The sequence below is a fragment of the Epinephelus moara genome, chromosome 22 (genome assembly GCF_006386435.1).
Source record: "Epinephelus moara isolate mb chromosome 22, YSFRI_EMoa_1.0, whole genome shotgun sequence".
NCBI classification, from domain to species: domain Eukaryota; kingdom Metazoa; phylum Chordata; class Actinopteri; order Perciformes; family Serranidae; genus Epinephelus; species Epinephelus moara.
Window position 1 is genome coordinate 28,873,357 of NC_065527.1, and position 15,090 is coordinate 28,888,446.

The 15,090-nt window shown below is 40.4% G+C and overlaps 1 protein-coding gene across 7 annotated transcripts in view; it reads right to left on the minus strand.

Annotated features, from left to right (window-relative positions):
- The window catches only part of LOC126383770 (protein FAM131B-like), a 97,628-nt gene that overhangs the window by 20,091 nt on the left and 62,447 nt on the right, over positions 1–15,090 (minus strand). For 3 of the 7 annotated variants that reach the window (XM_050034434.1, XM_050034431.1, XM_050034429.1), the window contains exons 3-4: positions 10,585–10,620; positions 5,575–5,680 (exon numbers count right to left, since the gene is read on the minus strand). The exons of 1 other annotated variant lie outside the window; for it this stretch is intronic. In XM_050034434.1, coding sequence (XP_049890391.1) covers positions 5,575–5,680; positions 10,585–10,620 — 142 coding nt within the window. The remainder of the gene's footprint in view (positions 1–5,574; positions 5,681–10,584; positions 10,621–15,090) is intronic. 3 more of the 7 variants (XM_050034430.1, XM_050034433.1, XM_050034432.1) reach the window with 3 other exon arrangements.

The window sequence follows — 15,090 nt, forward strand, 5'->3', positions numbered from 1 at the left end:
ACGAGGTGCCCAATTTTCCACCTCGTAGGGTAGACATATTGGCAGAACACTTTTAGTTTAAACAGACTAAGGCGGCCTTCCGCAACGGGAGGGGCTGTTGAAGACTTGTGGGAGGAGCTGTTGATGACACTGCATGTGTAAGCCACTAGCGGTGGATAAACAAGAAACAGCTGATAGCAGGAATTAGCGAACAGCTAGTAGCAAGAGGGAAACGCAAACCTGACAGACACTGTAAAGATGAGCAACTGGGGAGACAAGGAATTGCGCGCCCTCCTTGCCCTCGCAAACGAAGACGCCATTAACTGTCAAATGACGGGGACAGTGAGGAATGGGCCGACTTACGAGAGAATCGCAGAAGGACTGACCAGCCACGGCTTCCCTCGGAGCAAGGCTGTTTACGTCACACGCTGAGCTACAGGTTTTGTTACTTGCTCACGCCCCGCATTACCCCGAAAAAGGTGCATTCTGTATAAACAAAAGTAGGCAGGCGGCATTTTGCTGCACTCCCTGATTTTGTTTATAGTGCCAATGCTGAAAGAAGACTGATTGGGCTTTCCTGCAAATTTGCATAATTCCTATCTAAAAAGGGCTACTTCTTATTTGTTGGTTTCAAAACAGTGGTCTGAACTTGGCAGGTGCCTCGCCTAGGTGTCACAATATAATGTGTAAGAACTGTGCAAATTATGCTTGTCATTTGCATAAAATTATAATGCCAAAATTTTCTTCTGGTGACAGGGCTAGAAATCATGACCTGGTTTTACTCAAGCTAATTCACAGACCTTGTTGTGAGCAGTTTCATGTAGAAACCACTTTGTTTCTACCGAACTACACCTGCCAACTGTATCACCATGCAGAAGGAAAACGTTCCTCTACACATGGATGAGAGGCTCGTGCTTGTGACAGAGCATAAACATTAATGGCATCCTCCTCTCCTGAGCCATAATGTCAGCTAGCTCAGTGGTGGCAGGTGTCATTTGGTAGAAAGAAAATAGTTCCTACATGAAACTACTCACAACACATTTTGTGGATTATCTTGTGTAAAGCTTAGACTACAGGAGTTCTAAAATCCTAACTGATTTTGAAATTGTGTTGTATCATGAACATAAGGAGAACCTTCACAGATGTTCTTCCCACAAATCTCAATAATGCAGAAACTACAAAATTTGAAAATAATGATGCATCAATCACTACAGGATATTATTGAAATTATCGTGCTAGAGGGAGAATGAATGCACCACATCCTGTGATCTCATAGGAAAGCAGATGTTAACAAAACAGACACTGATGTGACAACTTGCTGTAATATTAATGTGTCTTGTATTGAGAAAAGCAGGAGGTTTAACAGTTCAGTGGATGAGATAATGCTTCAGAAACTGCAGTCAATACCAGTCTATTCTTCAGTGAGAAATGCAGGTAAGATTATAACTGTCAGTTTTAGTATCTGTCAACAGTCGTATGCTAGCTTTAAGGGTAAGATTTCTTACTGTTGATTGGCAACACCATCAGCTGCTCCGTACTGACGTAATTATAACTGTGGTCATTAAGATTTAAAACTTAAACATCGAACACGTTTGAAATTATTTGGGTGGCCCTGATGAGTCTCTGAGCAGTTTGGGAGGTTAAACGCTGGATCTGTAAACCTTGTGGAACAGACATAGGTATTGATCAAGGTCCAAGACCATAGTTCTCCTCCAATTATCAGGAGGGGTAAATTGGGGATTCATCAGCGTAAAACTTCAACCAGGTAGATGTTTTTTTTGTTTTTTTGTTTTTTTGGTGCTTTGAACATCACAAGCACAGTGACATCTAGTTTCATTATTTTGGAGAGGGTTAGGGTCGATATCTCCAACACTCGGCAACCTGTGCCAAACCAGTCTAGATCAATAAATAGCACAACAGGTAAGAGGAAAAATATGCATTTTAGATTTTGGGGTGAACTGTCCCTTTAAACCACTACTGCTTTCAAACTCTAGAGAGTTTTTCTCCTGGAACTCAACACATTTTGTAAAAATATTAATTATGATAAGAACTGGCTGCCGGCCACTTGGCATTCAGACAAAGATGCCTTTTTGAGTTCAACGTATCAACCTCTCTGGGATCTCATTAACTAAAAGTGTGAAATATTCAGATATTTATATGACTGAGGATCCGGTGAGTAATTCTTGAATAATCAAATGAATTAACTGATGAATCTGTAATGTAATAATGAAGACCTTTGCAGAACAGGCCACAGGTCAGATGACAAGAGCGGACCATCGTGACAAATTGGACAGGGTTGCCTGTGTGCTCATTAGAGTTTGTTGAATTGGACAGAAAGGGACGAGGATGACGGCCGAAATGCTGACAAACCCATATTAATGATTAAAGCCATTACTCATCTCCTGGTAAACAGAATAAATGAGATTCATTAGACTTTGGGTAATTAGAAACGTGTTACAGAGACTGAAAGAGGCAGGGGAAAGTAATCCATGGGTGTAAACACAACGTGGAGAAGGGTCCACTGGCAAATCTCTGCCCAATTAAGATGCAAATACAGGATTCAAACTAGGGACATATACTCTGAGTCAAATGCTTGCAGAGAGGCTGATCGATAAAAAATTAAATTAAAACCAAACAGGCATGAATAAACAGAGACAGAGCTTCGGAAATTGCTCCCCCGGTCCATGGGGCAAGTTACAGGCGGAGTTATAAATAGAAACAGTTTTTCCCCAAAGACAAAGAGAGGCAATCTCATTTGAAAATCAAACACTCCCTGCAGAGTCTAATTGGGGATGGAAATAGGAGTGGAAAGAATGGGGATGAAGGATGAGGGCGGGTGTTGGGGTCTTGGCTATTCAAAGGCTCAAAAAAATAATTCTATACACTGTTAAATTATACCAACAGATTTATTTAAAGTGCACCAGACACAACAAAGAACACTCTTTACACAGACACTCTGAGGTGCTACACTTAAAGCACAGAGCACTACAGTTTAAAGCACAAAGATAGCACACAAGAGGCACCAGCCACTTGAAGTCACGACATGGCACAAAGGAGTCACTATTTCACAAATATCGGCCACACCACCACCACCAGCAACACCAGCACCAGCACTGCCACTTTACAGATACACTACATGTCCCAACACGCCTGTGGAGATGCTTCAGTCATTAATTAAAGTAAGTAATCTCACTTACTTTAGTTTCTTTGAAATCAAAGATCTGATTGGATTTCCATCAATGACTTCGCGAAATGTGTCTGTCATTGACGTTTGCTGTTGATATCAATGGAAAAGAAGGGAAAGTAGAGAGTGATATAGGAAGGGGCACCCACAGGGGCGGCCATGTTGGTTCCAAGCTCCTCCTCCTCCTCCTGCTCCAGAGTGAAGTTGTCTGTTGAGGTTTTAATTACGAAATGCGTCCTTCATGGCAAAAGTGAAAAGATAATTCCTGTTTTTTTCCCAAGTGCATCAGATGGTTCTTCCACCTGAGAGCAGTGCAGAAACCAACTGAGAGTACAGGCAGAATGGAGTCTTTAATCATACAAACAAATCTCAAAGGATGAGCTGCTCTGGACACAGAAATTAAACCTAAGTGGAGCCTTTGGCACCCTAATGGGGTTTAAGCATAAAGCATAAAATGGAAACATTGATGGTTAGAGTCTGACCAGGACCTCTGTTGTCTCTCTGCCCTGATTTCCTGTTAGCTTTCTACTGTGTAATAAAAATATAAAATGCGCAAAAAAATCACTGCAGCCAAAGAATCTTACCTAAATGGCCACCTTGAATGATACATATAATCTAAATGCTCATAGATAAAGACTTTATGTTCAACTGTGACCATGGCGTTCCTGACGTTGTAAAATCAGTGATCTAATAATTGGTTTCTTAGTTAGCTTGTCTTGATAGCTGTAAACTACTGTAGTATGACTATTTGGAGCATGGATTGTAAGATAGTCCAGATTTTTTTTTTTTCCCAGCAAGCAGTAAGCTTCTTGTGTTATCATTGTATTACTTTTAACTTGTTACATTGTTGTTTAGGCTACTAAATTGGGGGTTTTCAGACCAAAAATGTAGGGTATTAAAAAATGCCACAACCCAGTCACCAGAATAAATGTAAGTATCGTAAGTTTCTGCAAACTATAGATATATTGCATTTGTATGTTATTATGTAGGGGATAGATGAAACTGATTTAGGCACAAAAACCATTTGGTCATGGTTAGGAAACAGTCATGTTCTTCACTAAAAAACACTCATGTTTGGTTGCTAAAAATTCACTGGAAATGCTGCTCAGCAGGCATATCTCACCTAGGTGCTATGGCATCCACCATCGGCTCCAAAGTCAAAGTCAGCTCATATACTGCATCACCTTAGAGACGCTGATATTTATGAAACATACAGATGTAACGTATCCATGGTTTGCAGAAACCTAAAATGCCAACATTTTCACCTGGCGACTGGGTTGACATGCAAGATTCTCTTGTTGTGACCATGTTGGGTACAGATTACACTATTAAAGGAGAGCGACGGTTTCAAAAACAGACTGACGAGTTCAAAGGCTTACGAGACCGGAAGCGTTGCACAGCACTTTGTAATACTATGAGGAAGGAATTCATGTGTCAATTTCTTCTTCCTACTGGACCGTGCCTAGCCAACCTGCTGCTCCAGAGCCACATGCAGCTCTTCAGCCCCTCTCTAGTGGCTTTCTGTGGCTCTGACAAAAAGAAAATCAAATGGAAATGAATAGGCTTTTTCTTTTTTTAGATTTTAATTTTTATTTAGTGTTGTTGCAGGCCTAAGGAAAAACTTAAATTCTCCAACGGTAAAAATGAGTAGCCTATAGACTGCATTAAAAAAAGTTTTAACATCAGCTAAAATGCACATCATATGTCTGCTGTCTGGCACCTTATCCTCTAAATTTCGCCAAACCTCAATAGCAGTGGCTAGTCTTCGTTTTCCTAGCTAAGCTAGTAATAGATAGTCGCAGAGGAAAAAAGTGAATTTAATAGAGTGTGGACAGATTTGATTAATCTATAAGGCATGTGCACTTTCACATACTTGAAATGACAGTACAATTTATTGTTGGTTGCTGTTACATTGCCTTGTGGTAAAGTTGGGCCAAATTACTGTGTATGTTTGATTGTTAAACTCCATTCTGCAAAGTGAAATGACTGGTTTGGTTGTTTAGCCACAGCCGTACAGACCTGAACATTGCTGAGATAATGCTGCATGAGTGGTAACACTAATCAGATTTTAATTTCAGTCACAATCAGATAGTTGAGATGTCTTTAAGTTGGTTTACACAGTATGTCACATTTATATTGTGGCAGCTCTGGTTAAAATGCGTTGCTGATTCTGTCTGGCTATTACCGTTAAACCAAACCACACATTGATCATATGGTTGCTGCACAGCTCTGGCACCAAGTAACCATCTGAATATCACACTGAAAGAAACCAAAAAGTATCTTTTACACAGCAGGGAAAAAGGAAGTTTCATCCCCGTCTGTTCTCAACAACAACTTCACCCTCGACCCTCTGTGGAGCACCTGGAGGCAACATGGGGGCTGTTTTACCATCTAGCAGCACAGACACACACCTGACACACCTGTCAGAGAGGACTTAGCCAGGGCACCGATCCCATAGGTCTGGGCGGGCTTCCTCTTGAGACGAGGCAGAATGGAAGTAGTGTCCTCCATGGACAACTGAAGAGAGGGGGGGGGAGCAGAGAGGGTGAGCAGAAAAATAAAGAGAGACGAGAAAACGCAAGAGGAGGGAGCATAAAAGGAAAAGGAATAGAAGAGATGTGACAGGGAAAATGAAAAAATAAAAAGAGATGAAAGAGAAAGATATAAATGTAAGAGACAATAGGAGAGAATGGAATAAAAAATAGAGGTGAAGAGAGCAGATGAATGAAGATTCAGAGAATAGTTAAGGGAGATAGAAGAAGAAAAGGGAGGTTGTAGTAGAGGGAATAAGAAAGGAGGGTTAATTACTCAAACACCTTGTAAATGGCTTGCAGGGATCATTGCTTGAAAAGACGAGAATTATAGATATACCATGGCCAGATGGAAAAAAATGATACTTAAGTGGTGATTCAAAAGCACTTTAAATGGACAACAGGGAGTCTTTGGTGAACACAACAGCTGGCAATTGTTACAAAATCATCATGAAAAACGTGCACTGATGGATGTCGTGTTTTTACTAGTAACATTTGTCATATATGGTTCAAAGATTAGATGGACAAATAGCGGGGTAGGGTAAACAGCAGCCAAGAGATGGATTTATTCAGACAGGTACATTTTAACAGGAGATGTTTTGATAATGAGAGAATGTGTTGCTTCTTAAGAGACGTCCCTCTCACTTGGCCATCCTGTTGCTCTGAAACCATGTTTTGGTTTGTTGTGGCTCATTTACTCATCTCAAATGTCCTTGGGTATCTCTCACCTTTTTAGTGTAAGAGCTCACATGAATACATGTCACCCTCCCAGCATTATCAGTCCATACAGCCTCAAATGGTAACATGACATAATATTAGAGCTGTGCTATAGTTAAGGTCATCATATTCCACATGTTGTTCCTCTCCAGGACACTTAAAGAGCAGAATCAGTGTTTGAGGAAATGACAGTTGAGATAGGCAGTTTGAATTTGGCATCATTGGGCAAAAAAACCCAAACAACCTTTGAGCATAATTTAATTCATGAGAACTGAGAGAGAACTAGACTTCTGCACCTCCTCTTGGCTCTGTTTTCAGGCCCTAGAAAATCTAGCCCATGGTGGAAGACTTTTGCATTAGCTAGAGCTTTGAATAACACTGTGGTCTCTGTCTTACTTCTCGCTGCTACAGACCACCTCACTGGGAGGAAAGCAGGCAACGCTATTGAGATGGACATCTGGTCAGCAGCTGCAGAAAGCAAAATCCAGCCAGCGCAATCCCAAGCTCCGGGGGACCAGATAGCCCCAACTCCCTGGTAGATCAACAAATTCTCTGTTGCTGCTGTTACACAGGTTACAGCCAAAATTCATGGGATACACAATCCCCATGTGGCATGACTGCCGCCACATGCCCACAGCTCATCCATTATAATCAACTCAAGCTGCTACACTGACCATGGAAGCCATGCTTTCCTGCACAGGTACGTGCTGCTCGACATTATTTTTATGCGCCTAGTCTATTTTTTTCTTTGTATGGCTCTGTGGCCCTCTAACAGGTAGTGATGGCCAAATGAAGCCTCATGAAGCATTTTCTTTATTTTATGAGCCCACTGCATGGCGCTCTAAGTTTAAAAGGGGAGGCTCAAAGAATGGCAATTCAATGTGCTTTCGATCTTTTGTTGAAAAAAAGCACCATCTAGTGGGCTTATAAAATAAAGAAAATGCTTCATGAGGCTTCATTTGGCCATCACTACTAACAGGTATGAACTACACAGAACTGTGTGATCAATAAGTACAATGCGTTAAATACCTTGTACCAGAAGCAATGTGAAGCAGCAGAGCAGCCTTGTGGGTGGTTTTACATTTCACATTAAAATAAACCGTGCATAACAAACTGCATTATCACGTGGCAAAACTCAATACACACACAGTGAAGCTGGCAGCAACCATTTGTGGCTCCGCCTACGTGATGCATCTCATCTATGCCAACATAGACCCAGCACTACCGCTGGCCACTAGCCCGCTGAGGGTTTGAGCTGGCTATCGACTTAAGTCCCATCTCCATAGTTGCAGCCCGCTCTCTTCCCGACGAAGCAGTCCACAGTGGCGGAAAGTGAGGTGGAGGAAACATGGGGTGGCTAACGTTAGTTTGCTAATTTGGCTCATTTGTGGTCTGATAAGAGACAGGAGCAAGGAGAGGCTGAGTGAATGTGCTGTAGGCAATGTTACAATGAAATTCTAATAAATAATTAATAAAATGAATGTATGGGAAACACAGGGTTATTATATGAAGCCTGTGTATATGCCCCTGCTCATCTGGTGGGAGGGGCTTAGGACAGAGAGGGGAGAGCTGCAGGAGGAGGGAGTATTTTCAAATTCTGCATTTTTGTTGTTGCTGTTTTTGCCTATCCCAGCTTCAAAAAACACATTTACTTTTAAATCCAGAAAGAGAAGAATCTAGTTACAGACCTTAAGATCAAGCACACATGGATGTGCAGCACACCAACTTAAAATTGCTTGTGTGATTTCTCCTGTACTTCCTGGCACCAGTGTTCATGGCAGAGCAACCAGCAAATGAATGACCGCAGAGACAGAGCCTGGCTCTTAATGAGGTCTTCACAACAGCTAATTACAGTGGGAAATAGAAGGAAAAACATGTGGACTCTGTTCCACTGGGGGATTGTGTGGTGATGTAACATTTTGAGATAAAGTGCATTAATTACAGTATGAAGGCAAACTGATATTATCTGGTCCCTCTGTGGCGAACAAGTGGAGTATCACTGATGTGTTATCCCATCTGCTGTAAACCCTTTGCATGTAACAGCAACATTATATGGTGTAGTAATACAACAGTCAGGTAGTCTGCGGATGCACATGTACATAGTTATTATAGCAAATGATTATCATGGATTTCTACTCTATCAGTCATGTGTCCACGAGGGGTATAATGATACATTAATCTTATCCATATATTGATTCAATGATCAACAATCCAATATTATCGATGCACACCAAAAACATTGATACATATTATCATCTTCGAGATGCACCTTTATTTTGAAATTCCTATGGCACATCTGTGTTACCACTTCCCTCCAAGTACAACTCCTTTCTAAATACTGAAAGAGCACTAGCAGCTTAGCGCCAGGTAGTGATGGCCAAATGAAGCCTCATGAAGCATTTTCTTTATTTTATGTGCCCACTAGATGGCGCTCTTGGTTTAAACAGGGAGGCTCAAAGAATGGCAATTCAATATGCTTTCGATCTTTTGTTGAGAAAAAAAAAAAAGTGGGCTAATAAAAAGAAAAAGCTTCACGAGGCTTCATTTGGCCATCACTAGCGCCAGGCAGCCAATGATAAGCGGCCCAGAGAAGACAGTAAAGTGATTTACTGATATTGTCTCATATCAGTCTCAGGCTGCTTATTTAAATCGATTGTATTTGTATTGTGGCAGGCTTTATGATGTCAGCAAATATTGTATTGTTGTCCAAAGAATCAAAAATAATCATAACATGATGAAACTTGTGATTTACACCCCTCATGTGCACTAAAGCCTCAGATGTAATATCCAGAGGTGAATATGTATTTTGCAGGCTCAGAACGTGTGCTGGGCTTTGAAGCCAAGTTTTATAGTGGCCAAACAGTGGTACAACAAAAAGACTTTTTCCCATTGACTTACATTGGGAAAGAGATGTCTGTAAATCAATGGATACATTTTTCTGAGTCACAGCACCCGCAAAGTGACTCGTTTCACTATCAAGATTAAATCCATTTGGTCTGATAACATTTAGTAAGTCATGATGAAATTATTTCATCCCCATTCAAGTTAGCAGAGCGCTAAACCGGATGTCAGCCGCTTGGCTGATGGAAGTTGGCTGCTTGGCCGCGCTAGTGCGCCTGCTCTCTGGGCCCAATTATGCCAAAACAACACCAATCTTCTGGGTAATTTCACACAGAAATAGAGCAATTTTGGCTCCATGCGCCACAGAGCAACTTGCACAGGAATGAACGGAGCCCCACTGCCAATGATGTATCCATGTATCCTCTTAACACATCCATGGTATTTTTCAACAACAACAAAAAAACACAAAATCCCTTTGTGCCTTTGAATCTTGCACAGTCACACTAATGCGTAAAACAAAAGAATTCTGGAGAAATAAAACAGTAAGTGCTGCAGCATTGTGGGCTCTCATCATCATTCAAACCAGTTGCAAATAAGAACACTGTTTTCAGCAAACTTTAGGATAAAATTTCCTCTGGCTGCAAGACAAATTTAATAAAACTTCATTTCATTTTGTAACAAATTCGCAAGCATTTCCCCTAAATTCATGATGCAATCTTGGTCCACCTGGCTAGAGAAAACAAACCACAATTACAAGAGTTAGAAGTCGATCTCAAAGTCAGACAGTGCTCCCTTTGGGTCAGCAAGGTCTTTGTGTATAAGAACATTTCTCCAGACTCTGTTGCTTGAAACAGAAGCGTGCCTATGTGAGATTATTTGCCTCTGGGCATATCTGAGTCAACAAAATTCACATTGTGCAAATAATTCTGCTGAAGGTACAGAAACAGTTGAGCAGTGATGCACTTCATCATGCAGCGCCTTCAGTAAAAACTGGGACTTGTACGAAGGCTTCAGCTGTGGATAAGATAAGCTTATTACAGCCTGTTATCTGTGACTCTGTATATACATGAGGCTTGCAGTACAGTAGATTAGCAGAGGGCCAAGCGAGGAGACGAATGGAAGGGAGAGTTTGAGGGGAGAAAAAGAAAAACTGGGGGATAAGAGAGAGGTACAGCAGTGGGAGAGAGATAAGAGACAGAGAGTGGCAGGAAGTGGTGGAAGGATAAACGAGTAGGATGTCAACTTATGTACTCAAAGGTAGTGGGTGAGTGATGGAGGGCAAAATGACAACAACAAGAAGGAAAAGAAGGAGATTTAAACAAGGAGACTTACATTGATTCCTTCCCAGGAAAACTCGGTACGGCCATGCTTGGGGGTGGCAGGAGCAGGGAGGGAGAAGAGTGGGGGAAGGAGAGGAGGAGGGGAGGAGAAATGTACAGGTATAGCAAAGGAAAGAAGAGGAAAGGGAGATTGAAAAGAGAGAAGTGAAGATTTGGGACAGAGAAACTGGTTTTAAGCCTTAGTCCTGAATTACAGTAATTTACAGAGGCCCTGAAAGGCAAGGCGAAAAAAAAGGTTATCTCCTACAAAGCAGATACTATCTCCTATATTTATGTCATTTACACCTATGTTACCTAGGAAATATCATCTCCTAAGTTTATCTCCTACATAGGATCACCTTTTATTATTATCACCTAGGAGATATTATCTCCTACATATCAAGTATTTTGTCCCTCATAGGCTTGTTGAGCCTTGCAAAGCCATGCAGAATGAACATATCATACGTGATGCAAAGGGTATTGAAAGTTCAGCCAAATGCAGAATAAACAAAAGGTTCAACTATCAATGTCCACTGTGAAACAAAATGGAACTGTGCAATGGCGCTGGCAGGACTTAATTTCATAGATACACAAAAACCGCCCACCTGCAACGTCTAGTTTCCCACGCGCATACATACACAGTCTACTCAGCGAGCAAGCAAGAGGAAGAGCTTGATTCATGTTTTTTGCATTAACGTTACAATGAAACTCCGACTGGCCTACCACATGCATTTCAATTACCAGCCGAGAGACTGGGTTTACACAATCATTGTTGCAGCTCTTTGTCAGTAGCAGCAATATTCTGATCAATAGCAAAGGGTTATCTGCTGGGATTCTCCACTGCACAGTTCCATTATGTTTTACAGATGAAAGTTGTAGTTAGTTAACTGAGAAGGTAAAACCTTTTCTTTATGCTACATTTGGCTGAACTTTCAATGCCCTTTATATTATTCTGCATGGTTTTCTCACCTAATTAACCCTAGAAGACAACATCAGATAGGTAGGAGAGATCTCGTGTACAAAAGAGAAACTTTTTTGGCCAACAATGCCCACAACAATTTATTTTTTTTCACCTTGCCTTTCACGGCTTCCATACCAATGTGAACATTTCCATATTGCATATAAGGTTGTCATCAGGTTCCTAGTATAGTTCTGTGTGGAGTTTAAAATTGCACATTCACTTTTGAAGGTCATAACATTTTCACTTGCAGTTAAGAACTTCTTGAAATCTGTTATGGACATTCTTTGGGTAGGGACCTGAAGGTACACCACATCTATAAAAAACATCAAACTGTAATCAATAGTCAAAGTCAGGATTTAGGAAAATCAGGAAAGGCGCTAAGTTGCTGTTTATTGAATGTCTATGGAAGACATCTTACGCTGCATATGTGTGCATATCGATATTCAGCTTGTTATGAGTTCATAGATACTAAACACTTACAGTTATTTTTCTCATATTTTATTTCGTCCTTGGGCACATGGGGCTACTGTTTTTTCCTAAAATTTAACGAAATATAAATAAACAGTGGTCCAATTTGCCCAATGAAAAAATTTTGTACAATAAGGAAAAACTCACTTTTCAGCCAGTTTGACTGATTTGTGCTGAGGCTAGCCCAGAAAACACTTCCACCACAGGAAATTCAAAATTTCAGTTGCGGGCACAAATGTGGATCTGGTCCTTAATTAAGTGAAAAAGTCGATCTTTGAAGTCTAAAGTTTGGATAAACCTTCAGACACCCTGAACATATCAGTGACTGACCCTTGTTGAGTTTTCGTAAGTGCTAATATCGTGGGGAACTGGACTTGCTTGCCCACAATATTAGCACTTACGATTACCATGACCTGGATGACTGAGAATCTTCACCGACCTGTTAATTATTCTGAAATTTCATAATTCATGGGACTGTACTTTCCCATGAATTATGAAGAGTGTGAGGTTCATGTCACACCATATTAAACTTTTCAGATGGGGACACCGTCTCGTGAGGACCGCGTTGTGTTTGCTACAGTGGTCGAGCAACAGTATTAGGGCAAACTAATATCAATAAACAACATAGATCCATATGACTTTGCAACCCATGGCTGTATTACAGACCCTGATGCACTACCTCCACTTACATACCTGGATATTGTCAGCTATCTTGTTTTTGGACCAAGTGCATACACTTTGGTAAGAGATGTAATCAAGCACGTACTTCAAAGATGGTGCCCCCGTCTTACAGAGCGTGATATACTTTCACATTCTCTTGTTTCCCTATTTACAGTTTACATAGGATTCGAGCAGGCTCCTAAACCAGTAGACTGTACCATGTACAGTAGATAGGCTACATGTTCAACATGAGCTGTCCAGTGTGAATGTAAACATACAATGCACTTGGCTGATTCAACAGTGAAACAGCTGCTGAGTCAAAGCGCTGACAGAGACAGAGGACATCAGAAGCAATTTTTAGAATCAGAGGGGAAATACATTAAGTTGTGTGTAGTTGTGTTTGTGTGCTGTCAGCTGCACCGTTTCTCTTTGTCCATCTGTGCTGCCCAGAATGTTTAGGTAACCAATGGATACCATTCAGCAGTGACCCAATTGCCAGGGGCAACAAGAAATCTGATGGGTGACCAGGCCTGGACACGATTAATTGTGTGTCCTTATATGCATGCACATACATACACATACACACAGATAATCTTGCATATTCATCGTACTGAACAACAGGCACAATGACAGAGAAGGGAAGTCGCTTCAGAGAATTTAAATCCACTGCTGTCGAAAAGGATTCTTTTGTTTTTTTTATTTTCTAACATCAGGCTCTTTGTCACAGTGCCCCAAAGTGTTTCTCCACCGGCACTTTGAGCTTGTTAACATAGCTGTACCGTTCAAAGCCACAGATCACAGACTGCGTGAGAGGTGACACGGAAAATGCCCTAAACTTTATGTCAAAGTAAATGCCAAACTTTTTTTCCTCTCCTCACAAAGCTGCTGCTGCTGCTGCAGAGGTGGTTATAACACAGCTTCAGTGAGATTTTTTTTTTTTTTACATAGCTAACCATTTAAAGCAGAACCCTCCCTACAATAAAATGTGACATTAGTGAGCATAAAAAGGATACTAAAATATGTAATTTCTTGTGCTGCTTCCAGATGCCTTTTGCACATATTTAAACCTTCAAATCTTGAGCAAATTGGTGCCATTTCTTTCAGAAACTTTGGGAAAAAGGTATTGAACAATTTCCCCCAAAAAATCCAAACAATAATAGATTTAGAAAATTATTTTTTAAATAGAGATAAAAGAAAAAAGCTAGGGAAAAACTATATTTATAATTATTATTAAAATTTAAAAAAAAAATTATGTTACAGAATAATTATAATTTTTAAGCATTCTTTTCATGTAATTTCTTTTTTTTTTCTATTTTTCTTGTTTTTAATTTTTGCTTTTTACTAATTTCTTGCTAATTGTCATTTCTTCTTTCCTTGCTCATTGCCGTCTTGTAAATGCTAAGATGATTATATTTGATCTTACTTTAACCTGCACATCAGCATTTATTGTGTCAGTTTGGATTTTATTTTATTTTTTGTGGAGACTCTATAAAGTAATGGTTGTGGCCACTGTGACATCACCCATTGGTTTGTAGACTGCAGTTCTGAGGTCTTACAGATTGTTGTCCCCATCTTGTTTTTTTGGAGCCAGAAGTGACCATATTTGGACAAGGTAGCCACACGTACCCTGCATTATGGTATATTTTACTTTAAATGACTAGCCCAGTCACCAGAAGAAAATGTTGGCATTGTACATTTCTACAGTCCATACCACAAAATCTTAAATTTGTATCATATGTATCATATTAACGTTTCTAAAGTGACGTAGTATAGCTGACTCTGTCATCGGGAGGTAGAGGGGACGGTGAATGGCGTGACTTCTAGTCGAGACTTCTGCCAAGCTGCAGAAAACTGGTTGTTATTTAGCGAGTCATTGCTGAGTTTTTAGCAGCTTTTAAGCCACCAAACATGGGCGTTTTTTATCAATGTGATGCTGTGTTTCTACTGGGGATAGTGCCATGAAAAGCAGTTGTTTTTTTACTGAGACAACTCTGTGTTTCCAGCTGGGATTGTGCCACAAAAAGATGTTGTTTTTTTAGTGAGACATCGCTGCATTTCCAACAGGGATTGTGTAACTAACACCTGGTAGGCCATCTTAAACCAAAACATGATTTTTTTCCCCAAAAAAATAACCAAGTGCTTTGTTGTGCTTAAACAAAACCACAAGTACACCACAGTGATTTTTTTAAGGTATACACTAGAAAATAACCTACAAATGTAATGTATCTGTGGCTGCAGACACTTACTGTAAGATGCCAAAATTTGTCCTGACAATTGGGTTGAATTTGGCCCATAATAACATTGTGCTGTAAAGAAGACTTGAAACCAGCCATTAAGATCAAAAACTCATTAGGAAAAGAAAACTGAAGACCTACAGAGTACGGTTGAGCTGACTCGGATGAAACAATTATCCAGCACAGATTATGTACT